Here is a 27,501-nt window from a genome sequence, read left to right as displayed (position 1 = left end):
ACTGCAGTGAATAAATTATAACCGTACAACCTCGCTAAAAAAAGGTGACTTGCAGTGCTGCAGTAACTGGTTTCAGTATGGAACTGCTCCCACCAGAGTGCATCGCCGAGTTGTCTGTTTTTGTAATCATGCAAAAATTACAAAAGACACATGCATAACATGTGCATACAGATACACCCAGTTACTGCTGGCCAACAAGTTACACACACAAAAAAAACCCTACATACATTTATACAATAATCGTGCAACCACTGACAAGCTTCTTATAGGAACATAACAGCCTAAAATAATATGATTTGATGTGGTAATAGTAGCCTATACTTAACTTATATTATAGTGATAGTGTTATGGTCCTGTTGTTAACATAGGAGGGGGAATATAAAGTGTGACAAGAAGATATAAGAAGTCACGTTCTCATATTCGAAGCTCCAATAATAATTTTATGGCAAAATTGCACGCATGACGACTTTATTCTGCACGGATGTAATTCTGATACTCTCAGACACAACGTTTCTAAGGCAATATAATATAGACAGAACGGGAGGCAGACTTGTGTATATAAACTCATTGATAAACTTGGATATTGTCACTACTTTAGTAATACCATTGAGATATTAAATAGGATACAATCGGAGGAAAAAGCAAAATAAGGTCACTAAAAACGGTTCCCACATACTCTATATTTTCTTCAGAGCAGTGAGTCGGGCGTGAATATTAGGAAGGCGTGGCCAGCAATCAAAGTAGCAGTTTCCAGAGGGCTGCGCGCCGACCAGTCAGACAGTCTGTCAGCGGGACCTGAGAGCTGCGCGTAGGACAGGAGGAGCTGGATAAAGCGCACCGGCTCCGCGCATGTATTTGCACATTTTTCTTTCCCTTCTTCGATTCCGCCTCTTCTCTTAGGCTGTCGGATGCTGGATGCAATCCATCCCCGCGTCAAGAATACACCTCTGACGGACGAACCATGGACAGCCTAGGCAGCCGCTGTAAGATTGTGGTTGTCGGGGACACGCAATGTGGGAAAACGGCACTCCTGCACGTTTTTGCCAAGGACTGCTATCCAGAGGTAGGTCTATCAAAAGTCTGACCTTACTCTTTTTAATTTGAAGAAAAAACAGATCAGGAGTTTGTGTATGAGTGAGGAGCACTGACATCAAAATATGAAAACTGAACAGTTCAACTTCAGCACTTGTTCCGCAGGTTCCATTCACCTGCTTAAAGACAGAAACGTTCAAACAAAAGAGAGAGAAAGCACTGGCGTAGAGGGAACTGTAACGAATTCCTATAAAATCACTGTAATAGTTCTGTAATGTCTATACTGACTTTTTATTGTGTCTGCAGTACTGCCCATAAAACTTTAAGGCATTGTCTTCATCAGCTATAATATCACTGTATTTCTAAAATATCCCCAAAGGGCTTTGCTGTGAAACGTGTCTATCATTATTTTATTTGTCTTTTCAAATACATTAGTCTTCACTTCTGAAGCCTGTGGATGTGTAAACACAGTCTTATCTTGTGCCTCTTAGCTGTATAGGCCTAACTGAAATAAATTCCTTATTTTCAGAACTACGTGCCTACAGTGTTTGAAAACTACACAGCCAGTTTTGAGATAGACAAGCACCGGATTGAGCTGAATATGTGGGACACGTCAGGTAAGACAATTTCATATCTCTGTCTGCACCCTCTTAAAGACTGAATTTAAATCAATCCACTCCCAGCCCTGCCATGGTGCCTGTCCCTGGCTGCGACCATGGGAAGACTGCCTCCAACTCCCCTCACCAGCTTTTCCAGCAGTCATTTCTTTGACAAATTGCTTTGACCTTGTCAACTTCAGATGGATGTCGTTAGTTTTTTTTTTAGCTTGGCACATCTGCTATTTTTGATTGTTGTCTTTGCTAGAAATTTCAGTGCCAGCCATGTCTCTTGGTGCCTCGTGTTTGCATTCCTTCCTGTGCTGTCATCTGTGTGCGGCTGGCTCTTCTCATGCTCTGGCCGGGGTCAGGCGACTGGAGGGGGAGAAAGGGGTGAGGGTGTAGATAACTGAGACAGGATGGGCCTGAAGGGACCAGTAACTGCCCTAACTGTTTAAATGTTTTCATCAGAGTTTGACCGATGTGGTTTGTTGACTTACCGGCTAATATAGTGCCAGATATCTGACATGTCTGCTGGTTTGATTGAGTTTCCTCTTATGCCATATTGTTAGACGTACAGAAAATCAACTCTGATGTTTTATTTCCTTTGCAAATCTAATTTGTTTGACTTTTGTTAAAGAATAAATAATATAAAGAGTTTACACAGCTGGCCAACACGTCTTCCTTCTGTAACCTTGAAAGAAATTCATTCATCAACGTTTGAACTGAAAGTTTTAGTGACTTGCAATTTTGCAAATGTTGTTTCAGGAGTTTTTCACCCTGACAAAAATTGTTGAGGCATTAAAAAGGTCAAATTTAAACATGCTGGTATGCTCAGAATAACAACTACAGGTGATGTCAGTATAAAACATTGTTGTTCCACTGAAAGGAATCCATGTCAACAGTGTTGTGTCATCGGAAGGGGACTTTATCTGAAAACAAATCATCCTTTCTTTGTCTAGTCAATGACTTAATATGTGATTCAGTGTATGAATATGCTTCTTGCTGGGGAAGTAGTTTTGACCACCAGGCAACCACGATCTACTTTCATCCCAGTTTTGTCAGTATGCATGGATTAACTAGTCTGAGATACCCTAAGATGGTTGTGCTCTCAGAGTAGCTCATGACGGGCTGAGCAGTCAGAGGGCTGAATTTAGGATCCTCCCAGGGGGGAATTCCATCTTTTTCCATAAACATTCCCAAAATTAAAAGAATCGTCTGGGAGAGATGTTACATGCTCAGTCAAAGAAAGAATATTGTTTTTCCCTGGACTTGATGTCGACCCGGAGAGTAAATCTGCTTGAGCCTTTCAGTATGGGGGTTGGGGGGCCTCTGGGGCCTGGGGCCACAACCTAGAAGACTCCTTTATCTCTAGACTGGAAGAGCCTAATGATTTAGTGGGAATGTTGTGCTTCTGTCCATCTTCAAAACCCTAAAAGACCATTGGCAGAGTTAGTCTTTAATCTTCATCCAGAAGCCGCCCACCCCACAACAAACATGACGTCACCCAGCCCACAGGGCAAATGTCTGTGTGTGTTCGCTATTGCATGTGTGCCTGTGTGCTTCTATGAGTGTGTATGTGCATTTAGAGGTGTGGCATTATTCACCAATTCACTGCAAACACAGATGTTCATATTTTCTCTCAAGTAAAATAATTGGCTCACACTTAGAGGAAAAAGGCTTTCATCTGAAGAAAATAACATGTCTCCTATCATTCTTCTTTAAGAAACAGATTTTTTTTTTATTGCCTTACCCCCTCTCTTCCTTCAACTCACCCTTTCCAGAGCTTTTATTTTATTTCATTTTTTGTGAAATTCTCTAATGTACACTAGCAGCAGTAGTCGCACCACTTCAATGCCCAGGCTCTTAGGCATGGTCACAACATCATTCATAACAGACAAATTTAATTTCTGTCAGTGGAATAGCTGCAAACAGTGGATGTACACCTGGAGGTAAAGTAAATGTATGACGCGCATTCGAGTTAAACTTTGGTAAACTTTCACCTGTGAATTCACCAAGTGGGCCACTTGCAAACTGTCTTGACAGTGCTGACCTTTGAGGGAACCGAGAAGCGGAGTCCAAAATGGAGAAATCTATCAGCGTAGTTGTGTGCCAAATGAGGAATGCCAAGAGAGATTTCTTCCCCGTACCTATTTTGTCTTTAACAAAACTAGGCACAGCCATAAGTACATTACCGAGCTTCCAATACCTGCTATTTTGGGAAAACAATTGAATTCTGCAGTGCCACTTCCTGGTGGCTACAGTCTACAGTACACTGGACAGTTTTATTTTGAGCTGACATTTGCATCAGTCAATCCTCCACTTGCTCTCCCGAAGACACAACCCATTCTGCACCAGATATACAGCTGTTTTTTTATTTTTTTGCTTTCAGCCTCATACACATAAAGTATTGTTTCCCTTTTAATTGCTGGTGAAAGCTGCCTGCTGTGGTCTGGCTCAGTTCACAAAGCATTATTGATCGCTATCTGAGGCGAGGCTATTTAAACAGCTTGCGTCTCGCCTGGTTCACATTTCTCCGGCATGGTTAGATGTTCGTTGCCATTAAAAATGTTCCCAGCATTTGTTGTTGCAGCATGAAAGTCGACTATTGATTAGTTTGGTCTCATTAATTCCGGTTCTTCCACAAGGTCTAGTCCTTGCAGCATGGGTGAGAACAGGGGTGAGGTGTTTATCTAATTGAGGTCATTACTGAGTATAAATTTGCATGTCTGTGCATGTGTGTGTGTGTTTGTGCTGCAGCTCTGAATGAATGGGTATTTTAAGAAGCATTAAACGAAAACAGGGAGGTCTTATGGCTTCTGGGAACCAGAGGACAACTTTCAGCTGTGCTTTGTATTCTGCTATGCATTCAGCTCCGGACCATCTGGAGAATGAAATCAATTAGAAAGTGATTGAATGGAATTCAAATGAGAATAACGACTGTATCTGTGTGTGTGTGTGTGTATGTATTTATGTTACACGAGTGAGCAGCCACATAGTGATAAATGGTGTAGTCTGTTTCAGAACTGCATGGATCTGTGACTTAATTGGCTTTTAAAGCAATTCAAGCTGTTAAGTAGTCAAAATGTCAATGTGGCTTGGTGATAACTTGTCTGAGGACCATTAGTGATTACTGTTGACGTTCATGGGGCCCATTGGTAGTCAGCCAGTCTGGGTTTTTTTTACTGAGCCTGAGGCATTAATGCACTCTTCCTCTCTTCCCGATATGGTAAGGGTGCCTGGGAAAGATTCCCTCTAGCCTTGGCCTCAGACTAATACCCCACTAAGAGGTGTTCGTGCTGTTTCTTAAAAGTCCAAGTCATGACAGGCTGGGTTTCTCCAAACGTCCTACAGCAGTACACTCACGTCTCTTTCTCTTTCTGTTTCTCTTTTCTGCTGCCTCTCTAATGCCTGACCTGATTCTCACATGAAGACTGGAACTCTCACATTCTGTTCAGTCATGCTGGAGAGTGCTTTCATGTGGCAATCCCCAAGAATCTTGTTTTTCTTTCGTCTTTTGCTGACATCTTTGCTACTAATCGCTCACGCTGTGGCGTTTTTTCCACTGTACCTCCCAGATATCTCGTGTCATTCAAACCACATGTCCCTCACTCTCATTCTGAAATTTGAGTTTCTTTGCATGAGCAGCGATGTTGGCAACTGCTACCTGTTCTAAGCACCATGTTCGTTCTCTATTTATTTCCAAACAAAGTGCTGTTGCTGCTGCTGGGAACGTGAAACACATCACTTGCTGTGCAGTGGAGGAATTTTCCTGTAATAGACCTGCCTGACACTGGGTGTTCACAACAACAAATATAAAAGCTTCACAAAATGGCTACAATATGATGCACTATTCAATTCAATTGTATTTATATAACACCAAATCACAGCATATTGTGCTGCACAGTCTGTGAAGCATAAAAACATTTATTCATCTGAAAATGTCATAGATTATTAGTCTAAGAGATTGTCACACTTGAGTTTCAGATCCCCTTTTCTCTGAGTCTTTCTCTGTTAGTCATGTTTTTTAAATGACTCATTTCTCATGATAAAGCTGTCTTGTGTTTTAATAGTCAGAGGTGTGATTGTTTTTGATGTGAGAGATGATAACAAGACAACAGTGTTGTCTTGTTATCACTCTTGTGTAACACCACTCGCAGCGCCCTCTCAGAGTCACAGTCTGGCTGTTTCCCTCCTCTCACACTGACTTTCAAACATTCCTGGTGTCTTTATGCTCTTTAAACTCCACATTCTCAGCGCACTGGACCAGTAGGGCATCCAGAGGCCTGTAAAAACATGCTGAGTTCAGTGGGCTTCCAGTTCCTCAACACTTTCCACTTGATTAATCTTTAATAGAAAATGAGTGAACTACAAGCACAACGCAGAGCTTAAAATCAACAGAACCCACTCTTCCCTCAAATCTATTGCTCACAGGAGCCAGAGGATACTCAGAAAGTGCTGTCAGACCTGAGTAGCAAGCATGCTGATCACAGGAGATACCATTATCTGCTCTTGGCTGCTACAGTTGGTCTGTAATGCCTCCGTTAATCACTACTGTAACATTTGACTCAGCATTAAATGATTAGAAACCAAGATTCTCATTTCCCTTATCTTTTTTCTCTGAACAACTTGAGAATGAGATGCTGTTCAGGTGGTTGGAACCTGCTGGAAAGGCAGCTTACAGCCACAGACAGTAAATAAACCTTTTGTTTATTTTTGTCAGCATCTTGAGGGGAGGATGACGACATCTTTTCAACTCCTATTCACAAGCCTGAATGTATGCACCGAGCCTAAGCCCTGAAAGTTCTTCCTACTCTTTGCCTCACCAGCCCAGGGCAATAACTGCCTAAACGAAACCTGTTTTGATGATGCATAACAGGCTGGAAGGCACTCCCCTGCACTGGGGAAGAACGCCTGTGTGACAGTTTCGGGTAATGAGTAAACAGAAGATGCAAGGTTGGTGAAATACTGTGAATTAAAACTGTGTGTGCCCTTGTAATTAAACAAACACAAACATTGAAGATGTCTGGAAAGTCTTTCCTTACCCACCAGTTCACCCTTAAATGTTTTATAGTAGAATTTTCAATTTAATGATTAATATAAAATGTAAGAAAATGCCAATCATAATAAAAAATTATGGATAAAAACAATATGTAAATAGTATATAAGACATAACTTTAAAAGTAATAATAATAATAGTAAAAATAGTACATGCATAAAAGATTGCATGTAAGGAGAAACTATTTTCTGCCATTATACAAGGGTTGGAAATAAACTTGGGCCCTTGTGCCAGGTCTCCAGTTTGAGTTGACCGTTACTTGAATGCCTGTGAAGGTATTTTTGGACAGAGAGGGTACAGTTTGGTCCTCTGGGGCCTAATGAGTTTGACAGCAGAAAGACAGCGAATATATTCTGGCTTCTCCATGATTCTCATCCCCCTGGCTTTTGGGAGTTTGGGATGAGCCGGCAGCCTCTCTGGCAGGCTGCACCTGATAATCCCAGGGATTACAGTTAATGGTTAGAGCCCACAAAGATGTTTTACATATTAGAAATCAAATGGCAATCGCAGCATGTGGCGAAATATGTCTTTCTGTGTCACTGTACTGTTTATTTTTCACTTCACATTTTATAGACGATGATTTTAGTGACTTCTGAGTTGATCACTCCCATGATCAGGAATAATAAACCTAAGATGTTTAAAACATTTCAAATCCAAATAATAAAAAAGAAAATTTACTGATTTGCTTTACAAAGTATAGAGTCCACTGAGAGACTGTTGAGAGCCTTAAATATTCAGGTTTTCCATTAATCAGTAACTAAAATTTATTTTACAGCTCACAAAACACAATTGCTCCATATTCACAAGTGAATAATGTCACTAAAATGTCACCTACAGAATTACAGATGCATCCATACCTGATATTGTAAATAACTGTAATTATATTGCCATTACAATAACAAATCCCCTCTTTGTTCAAGTCATTCCCTTCTTTCTCTTTTCCTCTTTCCAAATGCTCAAAACTTCTTGAATAATGATGGTTTCATGCACAGTGCTGCGCTTCACTGCACCCTGACTCTTTGTGTCACATTATGGACACTCTGGACAACAGCCGCGGCAGTCCTGGCAGCTGGGCTGTGTGTCTTGGTTCTTGAGCAGGCAAACAGCTGTCCTCCATCCCTGGAGCTCAGCACTCCGTGAATCATATTCTTAGCCTAGTAGCTATGCGCCCAAAGGGTCAATAAGCTAAAGAGGAAATGGCTGCCCTTATGTTATAGTAGCTGTAAGAGGAGATGAAGGAAAAAAGGAAACTAGAACAGAAGAATTGTTAAAGTGCAGGAGAACATAACGTAACTTCTCTGGAGGTGGATTGTCAGTTATATTTTTCTCTGTGCTGTTTTTTCACCCCGCCCCCTCTTTCCTTCCCTCGTTGATGTTCTCCATCGCTGATAGCCCATTAGTCAAGGCGGCTGCAGCTGAAGCGCTGCTCTGAGGTCACCAGCAGTCAGGGGCCGTGTTAAGCAGGGGTTGGGTAGAAGTGCTGCATGAAAGCCAACCCGCCGCACTGACGGGAACACACGGGCAGTAATTACCTCACAGAATATCTCTTCTCCTCAGTAACACAATCAAACACACAAAGTGCAGCCTGCCACCTGCACCACACAGGCATGTACCCGCGATTCTGCCCATTTTTACATGCATACAAAACATCCTGAGAATTCCACATCCAACCGCCCATAAACAATAAAACATGCACTGCCTGGAGGCCCCAGATGATACAGCTTCCCAGTCCTTCTGATCTCTTATCTTTGTCAGATGAGCCTGAAAATGTGACCATGGATACAGCTGTGAGCTGAGAGCCACCACATATTCCTTCTCCTCATCTCAGCCCCCATGCACTGTCAGCTTAATGCTGAGCACCAGGCAAAAGTGTATAATCTGCTTAAATAGCATGTCCACTGCTGATCGGCACTGCACACTGCTGATAGGCTATATATGGCTTTTACTTAGTTAATGTGCCAATGGAATAATGCAAGCGATAAGTTATTAGGGAATGGACATTAACTGGACAGAATTAAAAGGAGTCTTTTAGTACTTTGTGAAGAAAAAGAGCACATAGGACTTGATGAGCTCACACTGACTCATTGCAAGCCTTGTCTTAAGGCTTGCCATAAGACAAGGCTACTAACAGAGGGGAATGGGGCTATTGTTATGGCATAGAACAAAAGGAAAAATCAAATGAAGTTATAAAACTTTTTTCCAGTGTGTACCTGATAAACTATACATGTGATTCATGTTTGAAAAGATAATATAAAATAGATACACATCACATAAATAGCAACGTCATGCAACAGTATTGCGCACATTCTGAGGTTAGCTCGCTTATACATTACATTCACATCAGTCATGAGATATATAAAATTTGTGTGTGGGCATGTGTGTGATTGAGTGGGTTAGTGTATGGGAATTCCAATAGCTTCTATCCTGTGGCCTCTCCTATTGTTTCTCAGCTGACCAGAGGCTTAATGGGAGCTGATGAAGGGCGCTGGAGTGCGAGCCGGGGCACAATGAGTCTGGAAAGCACAGCACCTGCTTCGACCAATAGGCAAAGAGACTGGGGGAGTGAGGGGCTGAAGTGAGTAGAAGCATGGGAGGCGTGGGGGTGCTGCCCTTAGAGCATGTTATAAGAGCAGCAAGTATTCACTAGATTGAAAACTGGGAAAGGGGACAGAAGGAGAAGTGTACATCTGTGCTTTCCCCAGCCCCCACAGAGGCTTTGTGTGTTGTGAGTAAGGTTTGTTGGTGGCACCCTTGGGACCTGACCCATTGTGGTCCTTGGGGATGCAGATACACAAAACGGCAACTGTGTCACAGCTTTAAACCACTGCAGCACTCTTGTTACACGCTAAACACTCAAAAGATTACACAAAGATTTAATGTTTTTGTCTATTGTATTAAGATATAGAGGAAGCATGCTTTAATTGTGCAACATCTATCTTCGTTGTCCTGAAGTAACATGATCACAATAGTTATTGATCCTAAATGAAGTTCCTTCAATTTCAAATGGACTTGAACAGATGGTCTTTTCTTACCTTTTTTGGTTGTTTATTCGTTTAATTATATGTTTATAATAGATGCAGTGATCCTTCATTATACTTGACAGATATTTATGCAGATGTGCAATGTAACAAAATACATTTAGCTTTAGATACTTGTTATTTGCAGATTTATATTTTGTATTAATAATCTGAATGAGCTAATAAATTGATATATTGTTAGATTAAGCTACCTGACGGTGTAAAGTAGTTGTAGCAACATTTGTGATGCTTACATATTAATGCTTCAGTAATCATACACATAGTGTGTGTGTGTGTGTGTGTGTGTATATATATATATATATATATATATATATATATATATATATACACAGTGAGGAAAGTAAGTATTTGAACACCCTGCTATTTTGCAAGTTCTCCCACTTAGAAATCATGGAGGGGTCTGAAATTGTCATCGTAGGTGCATGTCCACTGTGAGAGACATAATCTAAAAAAAAAAGATTTTTTAACTATTTATTTGTATGATACAGCTGCAAATAAGTATTTGAACACCTGAGAAAATCAATGTTAATATTTGGTACAGTAGCCTTTGTTTGCAATTACAGAGGTCAAACGTTTCCTGTAGTTTTTCACCAGGTTTGCACACACTGCAGGAGGGATTTTGGCCCACTCCTCCACACAGACCTTCTCTAGATCAGTCAGGTTTGTGGGCTGTCGCTGAGAAACACGGAGTTTGAGCTCCCTCCAAAGATTCTCTATTGGGTTTAGGTCTGGAGACTGGCTAGGCCACGCCAGAACCTTGATATGCTTCTTACAGAGCCACTCCTTGGTTATCCTGGCTGTGTGCTTCGGGTCATTGTCATGTTGGAAGACCCAGCCTCGACCCATCTTCAATGCTCTAACTGAGGGAAGGAGGTTGTTCCCCAAAATCTCGCAATACATGGCCCCGGTCATCCTCTCCTTAATACAGTGCAGTCGCCCTGTCCCATGTGCAGAAAAACACCCCCAAAGCATGATGCTACCACCCCCATGCTTCACGGTAGGGATGGTGTTCTTGGGATGGTACTCATCATTCTTCTTCCTCCAAACACAGTTAGTGGAATTATGACCAAAAAGTTCTATTTTGGTCTCATCTGACCACATGACTTTCTCCCATGACTCCTCTGGATCATCCAAATGGTCATTGGCAAACTGAAGACAGGCCTTGACATGTGCTGGTTTAAGCAGGGGAACCTTCCGTGCCATGCGTGATTTCAAACCATGACGTCTTAGTGTATTACCAACAGTAACCTTGGAAACGGTGGTCCAAGCTCTTTTCAGGTCATTGACCAGCTCCTCCCGTGTAGTTCTGGGCTGATTTCTCACCTTTCTTAGGATCATTGAGACCCCACGAGGTGAGATCTTGCATGGAGCCCCAGTCTGAGGGAGATTGACAGTCATGTTTAGCTTCTTCCATTTTCTAATGATTGCTCCAACAGTGGACCTTTTTTCACCAAGCTGCTTGGCAATTTCCCCGTAGCCCTTTCCAGCCTTGTGGAGGTGTACAATTTTGTCTCTAGTGTCTTTGGACAGCTCTTTGGTCTTGGCCATGTTAGTAGTTGGATTCTTACTGATTGTATGGGGTGGACAGGTGTCTTTATGCAGCTAACAACCTCAAACAGGTGCATCTAATTTAGGATAATAAATGGAGTGGAGGTGGACATTTTGAAGGCAGACTAACAGGTCTTTGAGAGTCAGAATTCTAGCTGATAGACAGGTGTTCAAATACTTATTTGCAGCTGTATCATACAAATAAAAAAAAAAAAATCATACATCGTGATTTCTGGATTTTCTTTTTAGATTATGTCTCTCACAGTGGACATGCACCTACGATGACAATTTCAAACCCCTCCATGATTTCTAAGTGGGAGAACTTGCAAAATAGCAGGGTGTTCAAATACTTATTTTCCTCACTGTATATATTACAGGCATTTGTTCCTTTCCAACAACAGCAGCAGCAGTGAATGCCTCTGTCATCCAGGCAGACAGGAAACCCTCCCAGGGAACTGTGACTGTGTGTTTGCTCCCAGTCCATTCCCTCTACTGAGCCAGCTTTGATCAGCCCACTTCAAACAGCCACACTGACTGGTTCTGCTGCTCCCAAAAGCCGGCGCTCAGTCCCTCTGGCCCCACCTCCACAAGAGCAAAACCTTCTCAGCATCCATCTGCATTCCATTGGAGTGTAAGGGGATACAAGGAGAGAGGTGGTCCTTCACCTCAAATCCTCCACCACCCACCTACACCTCACTCACACACACTCGACAGATCCCATCATTTATGGATGACTTTATTTATAAACAAGATCCAATACTCTCTCACTGATGCTGCTTTTGTGGAAGTGAAATTGCTCTTGAAGTAGTGCCATGTCTCCCTGGCGGCCTCCCTGGGGGGTTGTAGAGTGGGCTGAGGGATAGATAGCACCGTGATAGGGATGAATTTAGAAGGTTATGTACTGGCTGGAGAAAGTGGAGTCGATGGAGCAGAGGATGTCCTTTTCCACTCACAAGTTTTTCTTTCAGATCCCTGAGTAGCTGCAGTCTGAATATTCTCACTTCTTTCATATCATATCAGACAACTGTGGACTGAGAAGCTGCAGCCACTCTCATTACAAGTTTTAATATAAATCCTCGAGCGGGAGTACAAGTTTCGAAAGGAGAGAGTATGAGATTGAAGGATGTGTAGGAGTGGAAATAAAAGATGTAATCTCTGCTGTTTTACTTGTGAAAAAGAACAGAAAGAGATGACTTTGAATACTGTGTGTGTGTGTGTGTGGAGGTGGTATTCTTTGAGAAGGGCTGGGAGCTTTTCAGAATGGAATTCATCGTGGCGTGGCGATCACCAATACTTGATCAAAGAATTAGAGTGGGTGTCTAATGTTGGCATTAAATGTTGGCGTGTTTTCAAAGAATGTTGAAAATGGTGCTGTATGACCAATACTCGACGTAGCTTAAGGTTTTTTCTATTATTAGCATCTTTGTCGAGGCACTGTTAATAAGCTACGGGCTCAGAGAACTATTACAGTTTTAGCCAAATATTTACCATCAGTTTTAAACTTTGGTTGATTAGAGGCAATTGGGAGCCACTTTGGCGCCACCCAGTGCTTGCGTTAAGTCTGACATGGTGGCAGATAGTGCAGACAGTGCAGACCTAGGTTGAATCCAGTGTGTGCATAAACTGCCAGGCATGCGTGCTTGTTTGTATGTGATTGTCCAACATATTGCTTTGCCGGATGACGTTGCATTGCTTTGTAGCAAAAGTTGAGTCAGCTTCAACTTTTTTTGTGGGTGCCCCTCTGCATCTGCACAGTGGCCTCATTCTGGACATGGCCCTATGCTATCAGAATAATTTGGAAGATACTTACGATAACTTTAAGTTTAGGTATATGGATATGTAGGTATATTTAAAAATTACTATGAACATGACATCGTTGACCAGTCACATAATGAAGTATTTTGCCTGTGTAAGCATGTCAGTGTTGGACTCAAATTTATTTGGAATACTGTCAGTACTGGTGACCCTCCTTTCATCTGGGCTTCCTTCTAAATCAGTGGCTTCGCCATCCCCAGTGTGGGACAGAGTCCTAAAGGCCAATCTGATCAGCTTTTAAGGAGTGAAACTGGATATTCCAACTAGCCTCTGTTCTTTAAAAATCAGCCCTTCCCCCTCTGAAATTGTGTACTTTTACACGTTCAAGTTGAGCATCCAGACAAAAACAAATAAAGCAAAAAGACCTGCAGTCTGCGTTGGGGATATCGGGACCAGCTGAGGTCCAACACTGATCTGGTTTGAGTGGTGGAAGAGGTTGTGCAAAGAACAAATAATCTTCATGTGAGCATCTGGTGTTCTTCCGTGTTTTGGTGTGTCTTGTCCAAACAGTCAACAACGAGACTTCACGGTTCTGGTGTGAGATTCGTAGAGCTTGAGGAAACACAGAAACAGATAAAAACAAGTTCTGACTGTGGTCCCTGTACACAGCCAGCAGTTGTTCACAGCTATTTGACTTCCTCCACAAACAAACTCTCGGTGGTGTTTGCATTATAACATCTAAACACATGAACATCTCCAAGGAATTAGGAGGGGTGCACCAATGTAGACTGCCACACCAGATCTGAAGTTGTGTCTAAGTTTGAGAGGAAAAACCAAAGTAGAGACATGATTGGTGTTTTTATTAAAGCAAGAGAGGAAATATATAGATGGACAGAAGAAGTTAGCAACAAATGCTGCATAGATCTTTAAAAGCACAGCATAGACCAGAGCCTTAGACAGATACAGAGATCAAACAACAGGAGATGAAATGCATCACTGTTTCTCTGGAGGAATGAGAGTGTGTGTGTGTGTGTGTGTGAGATTATAAAAGAGTGGCTGGGGGTGAGGAGAAACCAGATACACAACAACATCTCCATACCCTTGGGGCGATCAGTAGACAGACAGTGATGGTGCTCTGTCCCCTGCCTGTGCTGTCACCGCTGTGGCCAGGCCTGCTTCTCAACCTGCAGCTGGACCACAGACGCAGGCATTAACTCCCTGGCAGCAGAGCTCAGCGCAGATCAGTGGAAGGTGCTCGATGCCTTTCAAAGGCTGCACTTCCTCCAGAGGGAACGCACAGGGGCTTTGATCAATATCCCCTGTGTGAAGGCTGCAGACACGGAAGGTTAATGGCCATTTAACCCAGTGTCACCCCGAATGTCCCGACTGTGTGCTAATGCCTTTGAAAACTTGACACAGCCATCTCTATTACAGATCAACAGTTTTATCTGGGTGTGTGCATGTACATGTGTGTGGTATACACACTTATATGGCCTATAGGTCAAACTGTATGAGCAACCAAAGCTATAAGTCCCATTCCAGAGTGCGGGCCAGCTGAGGTTGCTTCATTACATGCTTCTTAACGATTTTTCACTCATAGATTTCCTGCCTCAAGCTCCTTATAAAAGGCTGTGGCAGATAGTGTTGAGTATATCAAAGCAGGAAAAGCTCTGTTTATCTTCCCAACATTACATGTGAGGCTGCAATCTAAATTCCAATAATACCTCCTAGGTTCAATATTTCAACAATACCGTATAGAGCCTGTATCATTATTACACTTTTTTTTTTCAGTTACACCACAATAGAAGTAAATACCTACATCCTGTCAATGCCTTTTATGTACCAAGAAAAATACTGACCATTAAGACCATTATTTTTGCCTCAGAAGAAATAATGAATTCATTAAAATCGTTTACATAGACAGGTTCACATTTTGAAGAATAAGAATAATGAAGTCAGTCAAATCTAACAACTTAATGAAGTCAAGTTGTCCATCTTTGTAATATCAAGTGATGAATACGGCACTGTCCCCTGTCCCTGATATTCTTCACTGTCTTTTTAGAAACATTAAATATATCCCTGTTGTGAAAGATTTAAAAATATATGGTTGAGATCGCATTGTTTGCCCCTGTTTGCAATTATGCATTATTAAACTAGAAGGTCTTGTTGTTAAAATGAGGTCAGGCTACCAGAGGAAAACACTGTGCCCTGCAAATAACTCCCCACCTCCCTTGTAAAATTACAATGTGTTGTTTTTACAATGTTTTTGTATGGATTAAATGATCATGATAATTGGTGAGCTTTAGAGGTGCCGGTGGATTTTGTTACCTTCAGACAGAGCCTGACTAGCAGTTTACCTCTGTGTCCAATCTTTGTGATGAGCTAAGCCAACAGGCTGCTGCCTCTATACCTCTTGGCAAGAAAACCAGAAGGCGTATGTGTCGAACTATTCTTTTAAACTGCATTACAATGCAATGATATTTTGACCAAAGTTAATGCAGAACTAAATTTTCACTGCGAGGGATTATGCAATTCAAGCAACTGTTAACTGATTTTCATATCATATGGATAAAGCTTACTAAAGCTCTAAAATCGTAGAGCTTGCATTTGAAAATGGTCATCAAATGTTTGGATACAAACATGTAAACATGTGGTATGGTCCCTTTCAACATGTGGTCCTTGATTACCAGCTGATGTTATGTGTCCTGAGTCTCCACTTATACATGAAACACTATTTGTATGCCGCTCTTTTAGGTAGATTTTTCCACCTGGAATGTGAGTTTCTGCCAAGGTCAGAATGTGGTAGACAGAACTGGAGTATGGATGTGAGACAGTAAAAGAAAAGTATTTCTTTCAGGCTTATAGTCACATAATAAAACACACGTTCTCTTGCACAGCAAAGTGATGCAATGGGTCAGAGTAACTCCACATCCTCTCAAAGGGTGTCTTGGACGCAGTCTCTTTTTGATTAAGATCCCTGATGGATGAGAAGCTGTAACAGTTCACAACACAGACCAGACCTTCAGCAATGAAAAGTTTGCTCAACCTCTGAAAGCCTGAAGCGCTAACCCTCTTCTTTTAGTCACCTCTAATCGTCAATGCACCAGAGTCATTAGCCTCCACGATCCCCTCACTCTCCTGCTCTCTTCCTCCTTACTTCCTTTCAGGGCCTCACAATGAATCCATTTGCATCCCTCCAGGTTGCTACAATACTTGGCCACCCCAACTTGAAATGTTTTGCCTTTGCTTTGAAGGTGGGTTTCAAGGGGAAAACAGCTGCAGGAGAATAAAAAAGATGCAGTGTATATGGTGCTGAATGTGTTGTTTCTAAAGTTCTGGCTAACTCAATCACACTAACTGTTTTTGTTTATTTGGAGACATTTGAGAGGGTGTTTGTTTCTTTGTTTGTGTGCATGGGTGTTTTTCTGAGTGTCTATATGGCCTAATGAGGCTGTTAGTTGCTGTTGACTCCCTGCCATATGTGCATGAACACATCAGAGAGCCTCGAGGCAAAGGCTATTCTTCTCCCCTCACTCATAATGGTTTGCTTTTTTTTTAGCAAACCATTATGAGCATGCAACAAACAGAGAGAAAGAGAAACTTCGTGCTGTGATGGTACAGATTAATACACTGAAGACTAGGAGGCTTTGTTAGGTGCTCATGCACAATGAATTTCACAGGTTTCCCAAAGATTCTTGTCTGTCAAACCGTGCGCCATTTCTGGTTTATTGTTACATTTATTTCTAATAAAATGGAAATTCTCATAGAAGCAGGTTTGAATGAGCAGATAGAAAGCTGTCATGTTTCGGACAGATTGTCCCTGTGGTGGAGTTGATGTGTCAGGGGACAGGTGGCATAAATGAAGTCATACCACAAAGCCTCAAGCCTTATTACTGTACATTAGCGCTCCACTAAGTTCCTGTCTGCCTTAACATCCTCAGGGAGATTTCTGGCCTTTGATGAAGCTCGACTGATGGCTGGTGAGGAACGCTTTCCTCCCACCTCTGTCACCTCTGCTCGCCGTTCCAGCGTGGCTTAGTGCTAATTAGCCCAGTGGAAATAAAGACAGAAATCCACTTTCCACTGTGAGACATCGCCAGTGCTAAATCAGACCTCATGCTAATGCTTGAGGAGGTTTTGTGAGGGGTATTTTATGCCTGTCCTTGGCACGGCGTGGCAGGGTCCTGTTCCTTGCTAGGCGTGATGGTTTTTAGTGGTTCTTGCCAGGCTATGCTCCCCTCCCCTCACCCTCTTGCTCCATCCATCTCATCCTGCCTCTGTCTGAAATTCAATTGACCTTTTGTTCCACCTCACAGGGAATGTGCACAGGCCAGCTCCACCAATAGCCAACCCAGAGCTCTCATACCTCTTTATTTGATTTGTCCTGCCGAGTCCAGTGCTTTCATTACCTACCTTAACACCCACTGCCCACACCGCACCTCCACTTCTCTACAGCTACATCCTATTTTATCTTTGGTCATGTCTCTTTGCTGGTAGGGGGGCGAGTGCATTTGAGGCTGTGAAGGTGATATATTTTACAATCAGGAGAAAACTCTTCTTCCCTCTCTTTCTCCTACTTCTCATGTTTGTGATTGTTAATGGTGATTGGCTGTTATTTGCGCCAGCTCGGCTTGTTTTAAACACGGCCCTTTTTCTCCTCTCCCTCAGGGGACTTCTTTTCTGACTTTGCAAAAGTGCTGAGGTAGCTTCCTTGTCACTCAGGGCAGAAGAGCTCTGAATTGCTGCGCTTTGACAAGGCCAGACGTGACCGTGACCTGTCAATCATTTGGATCTTTGGGATTAACAAATTGATCCCAATGGCCTCGTTCCAGCCTCTAATTACATCTTAAGTCAAACAAGTAGCATTGTCTTAACTTTCCTTCATCGAACATCTCTTCCCCTTCCTCTGGATTCTGCTTTAATTTCCCGGCCTTTTCTCATCATCACATGCTCCCCCCGCCCTCGCCTTAGCGTCAAAGTCATTAAATCTTTTCTGTCCCCTCTCCACCACCACATGCTCCGTCTCTTTTCTTCTTCAGCTCTAACCTCAGTACAGGTCTGCTGCACTGTGATACATACTAAAGACCAACTTCAGCAGCTACAGCACCTCATGTGTGACCACTACCAATCAGAGCTCGCTGTCGTACAATGTGTGCTTTGCTGACTGTTGGACTTGGCATCTGTGTGATTGGGCTTTTTCAGGTGTGTGTGTGTGTGTGTGTGTGTGTGTGTGTGTGTGTGTGTGTGTGTGTGTTATTCCTGCTCTCTCAGCAATACAGAACAGTAGCAATCTTGTGCTAATAAGACTAGGAGAGGACTATGAATTCAATAATGTCCTGAAAGGTGTAGGCTAAAATGAATTATTTATTTATTCTGTATCACACTGAAAATATGATTACAGTGTATATTTTTAAAGGAGGAGAAAAAAGATTGTCAAAAGTATTTATATCAAAGATTTAGCAAAATTGCTACTTTGGGCTTTTGCAGAGTTTAAAGGCACCCCCTTTAACATTTTGTTGAGCGAGTCACTATATTGTTTTCACATTGGTTCACATGCATCAAGCCCCCAGGAACAGTGCCAGGCTGTCAAGCAATTATGCAATGGTTGTTACAGTTGAAATTCAAGTAATGCTCAATCACAATCTGCGTTACCACAGTTTGAACCATTTGGGCCAATAAAAGCTGAAATGTTTCAAAGAGCTGTGTCAGTATATTATTTTCTTGTTCTTCATATGTGCGGCGAGTCAGCCAGTGGAGGTCTCTAATGCTATATAGGACCAAAAATGCAGACAAGACTGAAGAACTTTTATTCATTAAAATGAACAGTGCATCATTTTCAAACACAGTATCCAGTTATTTGAATAAATCCCTGATATACATGCCATATGGAATGGTGTGGTAGGCTACATATTTGAGCTGATGCAGAGGGTCATAATGCATCTCGACGGTGGCATCAATGCCACAATAAAAGTAGAAGACTGCAAGCTGACATAAACCATGTTTCAAAACATAATATAAAAGTCATATAAGATTGTTTGGGCATTCAGAACATTTTAATATATTGAATATATTGTGATGGCAAAGTGCATTTTGGTGAGAAACAGAATGTAAACAAAACTTTAATATGCAGCCTGTTGCATTGTTCTCAGTGGGGAGGGAGCAGGTCACCATAGGACAGCCAGCTGAATGACGAGAGCTACGGGCCGCGTGCAGCTATTGTCATAGTCCCATTCCATCATTAACAAAGAGAACATAGTGATGCTAAAACAGGCTGTAGCACCATTGTGCAGGCTCCATTTACCCCACCAGACAAAGGCACGCAGCGCTTTAACAGGCCGACTGCCTATTGTGTTGGGTCTGGTATGAAGCACTGAAACAGCAAGTATAATGATAATCTATAATAATCATTATCAGTTTGTGTGACCTTAAGGGATTAAATTTAATATTGGAGATGTTTTATATACCAACGTGTGCAACATCCCTCTACATATGTGATACATATGTCTATGTATGTGAATCACAGATTTATGCACATTTCTAGCAGTTTCACAGTTGTAAGTGAAAAATGGGTTTTTTTGTATCCAACCTGCAGTTTTTCATGACACTAAAGTGATGCTGCCAGGGTGTTGTTGCTATCGAAATGTTCAGGTCTGTACCAGCTCCTAGCGGAAGCAGGAGGGAGGGCGCCCACAGCCACATTTCCCAGAAAGCCAAGATATTTTTACAAGCCTCCTAATGAGAGCTGTAAGAGAGCAGGACCCGTGCAACTGAATGGCTTGTGAAAGTACAGAGGCAACACTCTTCAAATTTGATCAAGGTACAGAAATGAAAAGCGAGAGTGGGCCGAGGTGTGTGAGTGCATGTGAATCAGTCAGAAATAAAGGAAGATTTTAAAACAAGGACCATTTGCAAGACAGACAGGAAGAGAGATGAATCAAGAGAATTAAGAGGTTCAACCTTTAGTCTGGCCTTTGAGCTGGCATTCACTGTTGTTTTAAGATGATTCTGGATTGTGTGCACCAGTTCTCCAGTCCTCAACCACTATAATTCACTTCTGAGAGAGAGAGTATGTGTGTGTGTGTGTGTGTGTGTGTGCACTTCTGAGTAACCCCTCAACATTAGTCATGAAGCACTGTGATAAAGGGAGGTCACAGCTGTGTGGAGGCCCAAGAGACAAAGATACTCAAATATGTGCACACAACTCTCATTTGCATCTGCAGAGTGTATTAAATCTGCAGCATGTCCATGTCACAGCCTCTGCTTTAATGGGCTATCCATGTGCAGCATGTTTCTTATTGTCAGAATACACAATATGGGATGAAGAATCTCATGGGGTTAAATTGGTTAAAAACACACAGAAGACACCACGATCTTATCCATGTGTTGTTGTGTGTCCACAGGTTCCTCTTATTATGACAATGTTAGGCCGCTGGCGTATCCTGATTCTGATGCGGTTCTCATCTGCTTCGACATCAGCCGCCCAGAGACTTTGGACAGTGTCATAAAAAAGGTCAGTGTTTTATTTCATCTCCTCCTCTCAACAGTTTGGATCAGCATCTGCTGTGACACTGGAAAACTAACCTGAAAAAAAAATCTGTTTTTCCCGATCAGCATTTTGTATCCACTCAGATTTCTGTGCCAGCAGCTTTCATTTTCATGGCTGAAATATAGAGCAAATCAGCACAGAGGTTAGAGGCTCCCATTTCTTTATCATCAAAATGTCCATGGATAGTTGACCCTCGTCCCTCTGAGGAATGGAAGGTCAGAATAAAGAATATGAGGAGAGTCTTTGCAGCCGGGTAGGTTCGAGAAGAATATCAGATACACACATTAGCCACACTAGCTGTATCAAAAAAGAGCTACAGAGCCTGTTCAAGTGTACTAGAATTTTCTTTCTGTAGGCATTTAAATTTTAAATCTGAGTTTTATGCAGAGTACTTGTCCAGATGGTGGCAGTTAACATTTGTAAGATGGCCTGTGGTTCAGATGTTGTAATATTGCAGTTGAGATTGGGGTGGAGGCTTAAGTGTGGTACTGGCCGGGCGGGGTTGTGGTCATGGACGTGTTTTTACAGCCGGTGGCAATACGTATTGTATAGACATCCAACTTAATGGGTTTGTTTGCGTACATGTGTGTCATGCAAAACAGGCCTGTGCCTGTGGTCTCTCATCTTGAAGCCACGTGTGTGTGTGTTTGCCTTTGAACTGCGCTCCTTGTGGGCCAAAAGCAGTTCCCACGGCTGGCCTGTTGACGTGTTTAGTGGTCTGAAGGGAGCTACTAAAATGCCTCTGCAGACTTTGTAGATCTAACCCGAGACACCTTTTTTTTACCCCACAAATATCTCACAAGCCTCAGTGCACTCTGTCAACGGGGGGAAGCAGAGCTGCGGTCAAGCTTTTGGTTTTCCCATGAATCCCTTGGCAGGGGGTTGCCATGACCCTCTGAACCCTAGCTGTCGCCGCAGTAATCTCTGAAACACAGGGGCACATGGAAAACCTGTTGCACAATCACCATCCCAAATTAGACTCTTGACCTCTAGAAACGAGCGGGTCACCAAGGTTTCTGGATGACAGCTGGGGGAGGCTAGAGGGTTAAACAATCAAAGCTTTTGATTAGATGTTACAGGCCGAATAGAGATGGGCTTGAAAGGTCAAAGGTTGTTTCTGACGTAAAAGATGAATGGACATCCTGACACTGTGCACACGGCATGTAGAATAGTTCAGGGCTGTCGGCTGCTGTCTTGCATTTGTGTCGTAGGGAAGACTGACTGTGTTGGTTCAGCTGAGTTTCAGAAGTGACATTTAATCTCAGGGCAATTTTAGAAGGAAGGCTGCTCAACCTTTTCTGTACAGAACCTGAAATAGATTTGTTGATGGGGCTGTGTGAGGAAAGTATAACACACATCAGGTACTGCAGAAACCTGAACCATGCTGGCATGAATAAAGCTGTCATATTTTCAAATGAAACTTTCATTTTACAGTGAAAAAAATAAAGATTTGCCTTTATTTATGCTTTTACTTAGAGCTGAAATGATTAGCCGATTAATTTATTAGTTTTTGAGCAGTTTTTGAGCAAAAGTGCCAAACATTCTCTTGTTCCAGCTTCTCAGTTGTGAGGATTTGTTGTTTTTCTTTGTCTTATGTGAAAGTAAATTGAATATCTTTGGGAGTGTTGGCAATGTGAAAATGTCAACATGTGCTTTAAGAAATCATTCAAGTCCTTTTCTGACAATGTACTGACCAAAAAATGCACTGATTAATCGAGAGAATAATTGTCAGATTAATTGAAATTGACCATTAACCATTTCTATTAATTAGTCTTTTGATTATTTTCGATTAATTGATTCACTGTTGAATGTATTGAAAATGCTTATCACAACTTCCCAGAGCTCATTGAGATGTCTTCATACGTTTGTTTTTTTCCAAAATATGGAGGAATTGACATAATATACTCATTTAATCTCAGGAATGTTGATATCAGTAGATTCAAAGTACTTACCGTAAAACTTTATTTTAAAAGCCTAGTCTCAATTAGACACCTGACTCTTATACTGGCCTGGTGTGGCTACACATTTTAACAAAAAACCCCGAAAGGTCTGGTCTGGTTTTTATTGGATGTATAAAACCTCTTAAAGCCCAATGGGTACCCGCGTAAGCTGCTTCTAAGGTGCTTGGATCTCATCGAGAGAGTGACCTCGGGTATCGTATCCAGTGCCAGAGAAGCCAAAGGTCGTCACTGTATCTCCGTAGCTCACCAGTCAGTACAGTAGAGCTGCAACAATTAATGAATGTTGTCAACTATTAAATTGATTGCCAACTGCTTTGATAATAACATTGGTTTGAGTATTTTTTTAAGAACAAAATCATTATCTACATTATCTGATTCTAGCTTCTCACATGTGAATATTTTCTTTACTCTACTATGATAGTAAACTAAATATATTTGGGTTGTGGACAAAACAAGACATTTGAGAACGTCATCTTGAGCTTTAGGAAACACTGACCGACCTTTTTCACAATTTTCTGACATTTTATAACAACTAAGAAACAACAGATTAATTGATTAGTTAGTTGCAGTACTAACAGTACAGGCAGCTCTACTCTCGTATTTGGCATAATCAGTGAGGTATTTCTGTGTTTTTTTCTCAACAGTGGCAAGGTGAGACGCAGGAATTTTGTCCCAATGCCAAAGTGGTGCTGGTGGGCTGTAAGCTGGACATGAGGACAGATGTCAGCACCCTGAGGGAACTCTCTAAGCAGCGCCTCATCCCTGTCACCCACGAGCAGGTGAGAAAAAGCAGATGATGGATATGTGAGAAGAAAGAAGTGGGATTAATAATGAAAGAGGGACTTGGAAGGTGCCCTGGGAAGAAAGACAGACTTGAAAACAACAAAGGATGCAAAAAAGAAATTAGAAAGCAATCCAGCGATTATATGCGATTTTTCTATCTTGGATCAGCAGTGGCGTTGCCTCTCTGGTGAAGTCCCACAGGAATGGAGTGTGAAAGGAGGCCCATGCAACACAATCACCACCACTGCAGAATAAGAGCTGTGTGAAACCCCTCTGGGACATGTTGCTGGGGTTGGCATTTTGACCGAAATTTGCTGACAAGCAATGTAAGGTTGCTTGTGGCGAGGGCTGCGGAAGAGGCACGGGCCGTTAGTAGAGTTTATGTCTAGGGACACATTTTCCTTGAAGTGAAATATTCATGCAGATTTAGGGATTTTCAAAATGCAGGATTAATAGAAAAAGAGACATTGATAAATGAGTGAGCTCTTTTATCGCATGCCGCCATGACCTCTAAGCCAAGGGGATAGGGAGAAGAGGGAGGCGATGATAAACTGTTCTGTAAATCTGTGAATTTTAATCAGCTTTCGGCGTGTTCATTTTGTGCTCTCCCGTGTTGGACATGCAAAAAGTAGAGGGGCTTTTTCACCGCCACACAAAAGCCTTCAGAACAAAGGAGCCTTTTTTTCTCTACTGCTGTCTGAGAGCTCGCCAGAGGCTAAAAGCATGCGGCCTCCAAAAAAATCAGCAACTGAAAAAAAAAGCACTTCATCTAAATAAGATACATAAACAAAAGATGGAGTGGCAAACCACAGAGCTAATGTAAAATAGCTGGGAACCATTTGTGGCCAGGCCTACATTAAGCTATTGTTCCTTCTCAGTCACTATTTTCTTCTGAGGCAACTACTGTTTGTCCCTCTAACATGCCCAGAAAATGTGTCACACAGTGGCTAAAGCTGTGCACAATAAACATGTTGGTGCTCTAATCCAATAGCCTGTGTTGTTATCTTGTTGTTGATCTTAAACTGAATTCCAACACAGCTGAAGAGTTGCCAGCGAGAGTGACCACTGGGTGAACTCCAGACATTTCTGAACTAATCTGCCTGAGATCTGATCGAGCTTTTCCACTTGTCATGACAGTCTCTGCCTCGGTCCCCTCCCACTGTCACCGTCACCAACACCGCCACCCCTGAATCTAAATCTGACGTTCCACCTACTGAGGACTTCATTGCATCTTATATGTGGCTCAGTGCACAGACGCGATAAACATAAAACTACTTCAACTGGGAATGAAAAGCTCTCTGTGTTGGAGAGCATGCAGTTTTAGGGTCATGGGAAATGCAGTCCTGTCTCATCTGTTACAACCTTTGCATGTGTTGATCCTGCACGAATGTGGGTTTAAAGTCAAGAGGCAAGAGACGAGGCTGTACTGTAGCAAAGAGAAAGGCCAAGAGACTTTAAAATTAAATTTGTCTCCGATTTGATCTCAAGCAAACAATTTATGGCCTTAATTAACTGGATATATTGTAACATTACTCAGGGGTAAGCTCTAGTGCCAGAAGAGTCCTGTTAGAGTTTAGCCTCTCTAAATAGCTGCATAGAACATGTCAACATTGGCCCAGTGGGCTCAGTGCTGCTCTGTTCCCACTCTCTTACCACAGACGGAGGAGTCAGAGCATCTAGATTATTCATGCCACAGACAGAGAAGCTTCATTTGTCTCGAGACATGTTTAGACCATTGACATTTAGTACGGTTTAGATTGAAATCTTTGTCTCAGTTCTGCTGCCTCTTTCGGGAACATTTAGTCTGTTATACAATGATGGATGTAGTGCATATTGAAAAATTTCATTTTCTTTGTGAAGCACTCACAGCACACAGTACCTTGATGTGGAATAAACCCATGTCTAACACAACCTCTAAAAGCCTCAGGAAAGAAGAGCCACGGTCAGGATTTCTGTTAGAAAAGAAGCAGAATACAAAACCATTGGTGGAAAGGTACAACAGAAATAGTTATACATGATTATGTTTTTTTGTGGCACTGCATATAAGATTATTAGTCTCCCCCTTCTGTCTCTGCGCCCTATTTTTCCTGTAAAGCAGTTTGTTACTTCTGTATTGAAACATGCTATGCAAATTAAGTATGCTTGCTTGCTAATTGTCACCTATGTTTCCTGTCTCTGTGTTCCAGGGAAGCACGATAGCTCGACAGATAGGGGCGGTGGCCTACGTAGAGTGCACCTCCAAGGTTTCAGAGAACAGCGTTCGGGACGTGTTCCATGTTACCACAGTGGCGTCGGTCCGGCAGCCAAACAAGCCTCAGCTAAAACGCAGCAGTTCCCGCAGAGGCCTGAAGCGAGTGTCACAGCTCCCGTTGCCTCCCCTGCCGGGTCGGACTGAGCAAATGGACCAGGCCCCGGCCATGAGGAAGGACCGGGCCAAGAGCTGTGTGCTCATGTAGAGACCTGTTGTTATAAATATATATATATATATATATATATATATATGTATATACATAAATACAGAAATATATAAACAGAGGAAGTCTATTTATTGTTTTTTAGTTGTGTATTCATTTTTTGCACTGCAGAGGATTGAGGGGAAAAACACACACTGCGCTGTGGAAAGAAATGCTTTAGATTTATTTATTTTTTTTTGCATTTGTGCATATTTTCTAAGCTTGTGTTGTTTTGAAATGATGGCAAATTGGACTAACCCTCTGGATATGAGGAAGCTGTGATGGTGGATGTGCAGTCTAGTCCTGGGTATTAAAGTGGAATTAATTTCCTGAAACCGCGCTAATAAGAGGATGGCACCCCGGCGAAGCGGCAATGAGGAGAGTGAAATGCGTGTGAGTAGGACCATGTTGAAGCAGGACATCTGGGGATGAAGCTTGTTTTCAAAGACCTGTTGTGAACAAAAGGACTAATTGTCTGGCTGCACTGTCTGAAGTTGCTTCCTGTTGCCATATATGAGAGGAAAACCTGTATGTACAGTAATGCTGAAAAGGGATTCTAGTGATTAGATGAATGATGGCTCACACTAAACCTCAGGAGCTGGAAATGAGATTTTGTAACACTGAAATATTGTGAAGGTGTGTAAGCGTTACTACCACAAGTGCAGTTTTTTAAGTCACAACACATCTGATTTTGTTTTTCTCATTTAACACTATGTTTTGTCATCAACACCAAATGTGTCAGTTTGATTCTCTGAAGTCAATGCTGTTGTCGCCGTTTTAAAGATGTTTCTTTGTGGAAAATAAAGTGGTAACACGTTAGGGTTATTTTGTTGTACTTTCACTAAAGTCTAAAATTAAACAACAGCTGACTAAATAGGGAAAGGACGATTTCTGGCTGAAGTTTCATTCATTAAATATCCTTAGAGAATTAGATCGTGTCATTGTTATAGGCTGCCACCAACTGTCTCATTATGCTGAGAGGGAGCAAATTGATCATTTACAATTATCAGTGATTCCTCTACAACTTCTCATCCACCAGCCTTTTAAACCCCTGTTTTTATGTTACCTCCATCCTCTCACATTGCCCTGGAAAGTCAAATAGCAATGCAGCCTGAGGAATGAGTCAGTGAGTCAATCTTTCAAGGTGATGTGCACACTGTGCTGAACTCTCAGCTGGCAAAACCAAAATTGAACTGCAACACAGCAGCACCGAAGCACTTATGTATTTTTAAATGACTTCATACTGTTACAGGACCTTCAAGTCTATTAGTACGACTGATGACATGACAAGTGAGCTCTTTCATCCGCAGAGAACACTTTGTGGTCCAGTTGATCCTGGAACTCCAGACCTTTCAAAGTTGTTTTTTTCCCCCTGAGCTGGTTCTGTAAAACAGTCCATTGGTCAGTCTCAATGTAGACAGATTCTCTTAGGCAGCAGGACTTTCTGTCTAGGGTGTTTTTGCAGTTGGCAAGCTGCTGTATCCTGACAGCATTTAGGAGGGGGTGAAAGTGGAGAGGCCCATCTACTGAAAGTCAAAACACTCTGGCAGCAACTGAAAGCTTTACCTTTATAACTGTCACTGTTGTCTGGCAACTTAACTGTTGTTACGTCCCTGCTAGACATTAAACCATTGGCAAGATGAGCTCAGATGATGGATTAAATGTCAAGAGAAACTGGCATAGATGAAGAGAGAAACAAGCTAAGACAAGAAACACAAGTCAGTCTATGG

General features: G+C 42.1%; 1 protein-coding gene across 1 annotated transcript; it reads left to right on the top strand.

The window, feature by feature from the left end:
• Positions 1-766: 766 nt before the first annotated feature.
• Positions 767-26,659, top strand: rnd2 (Rho family GTPase 2). Its single transcript, XM_038704851.1, has 5 exons — positions 767-1,063; positions 1,562-1,649; positions 20,429-20,538; positions 23,180-23,314; positions 25,505-26,659. Exons 1-5 carry the CDS (start codon positions 962-964, stop codon positions 25,772-25,774), a joined length of 705 nt encoding a protein of 234 aa, XP_038560779.1. The 5' UTR covers positions 767-961; the 3' UTR covers positions 25,775-26,659.
• Positions 26,660-27,501: the final 842 nt, after the last annotated feature.

Source organism: Micropterus salmoides, unplaced genomic scaffold, assembly GCF_014851395.1.
Source record: "Micropterus salmoides isolate LMB-PRFRI ecotype aquatic unplaced genomic scaffold, ASM1485139v1 Ms_hic_scaffold_10, whole genome shotgun sequence".
NCBI lineage: Eukaryota > Metazoa > Chordata > Actinopteri > Centrarchiformes > Centrarchidae > Micropterus > Micropterus salmoides.
Note: the sequence above shows the minus strand (reverse complement) of the source record. Positions and strands in the feature narration are given on the sequence as shown.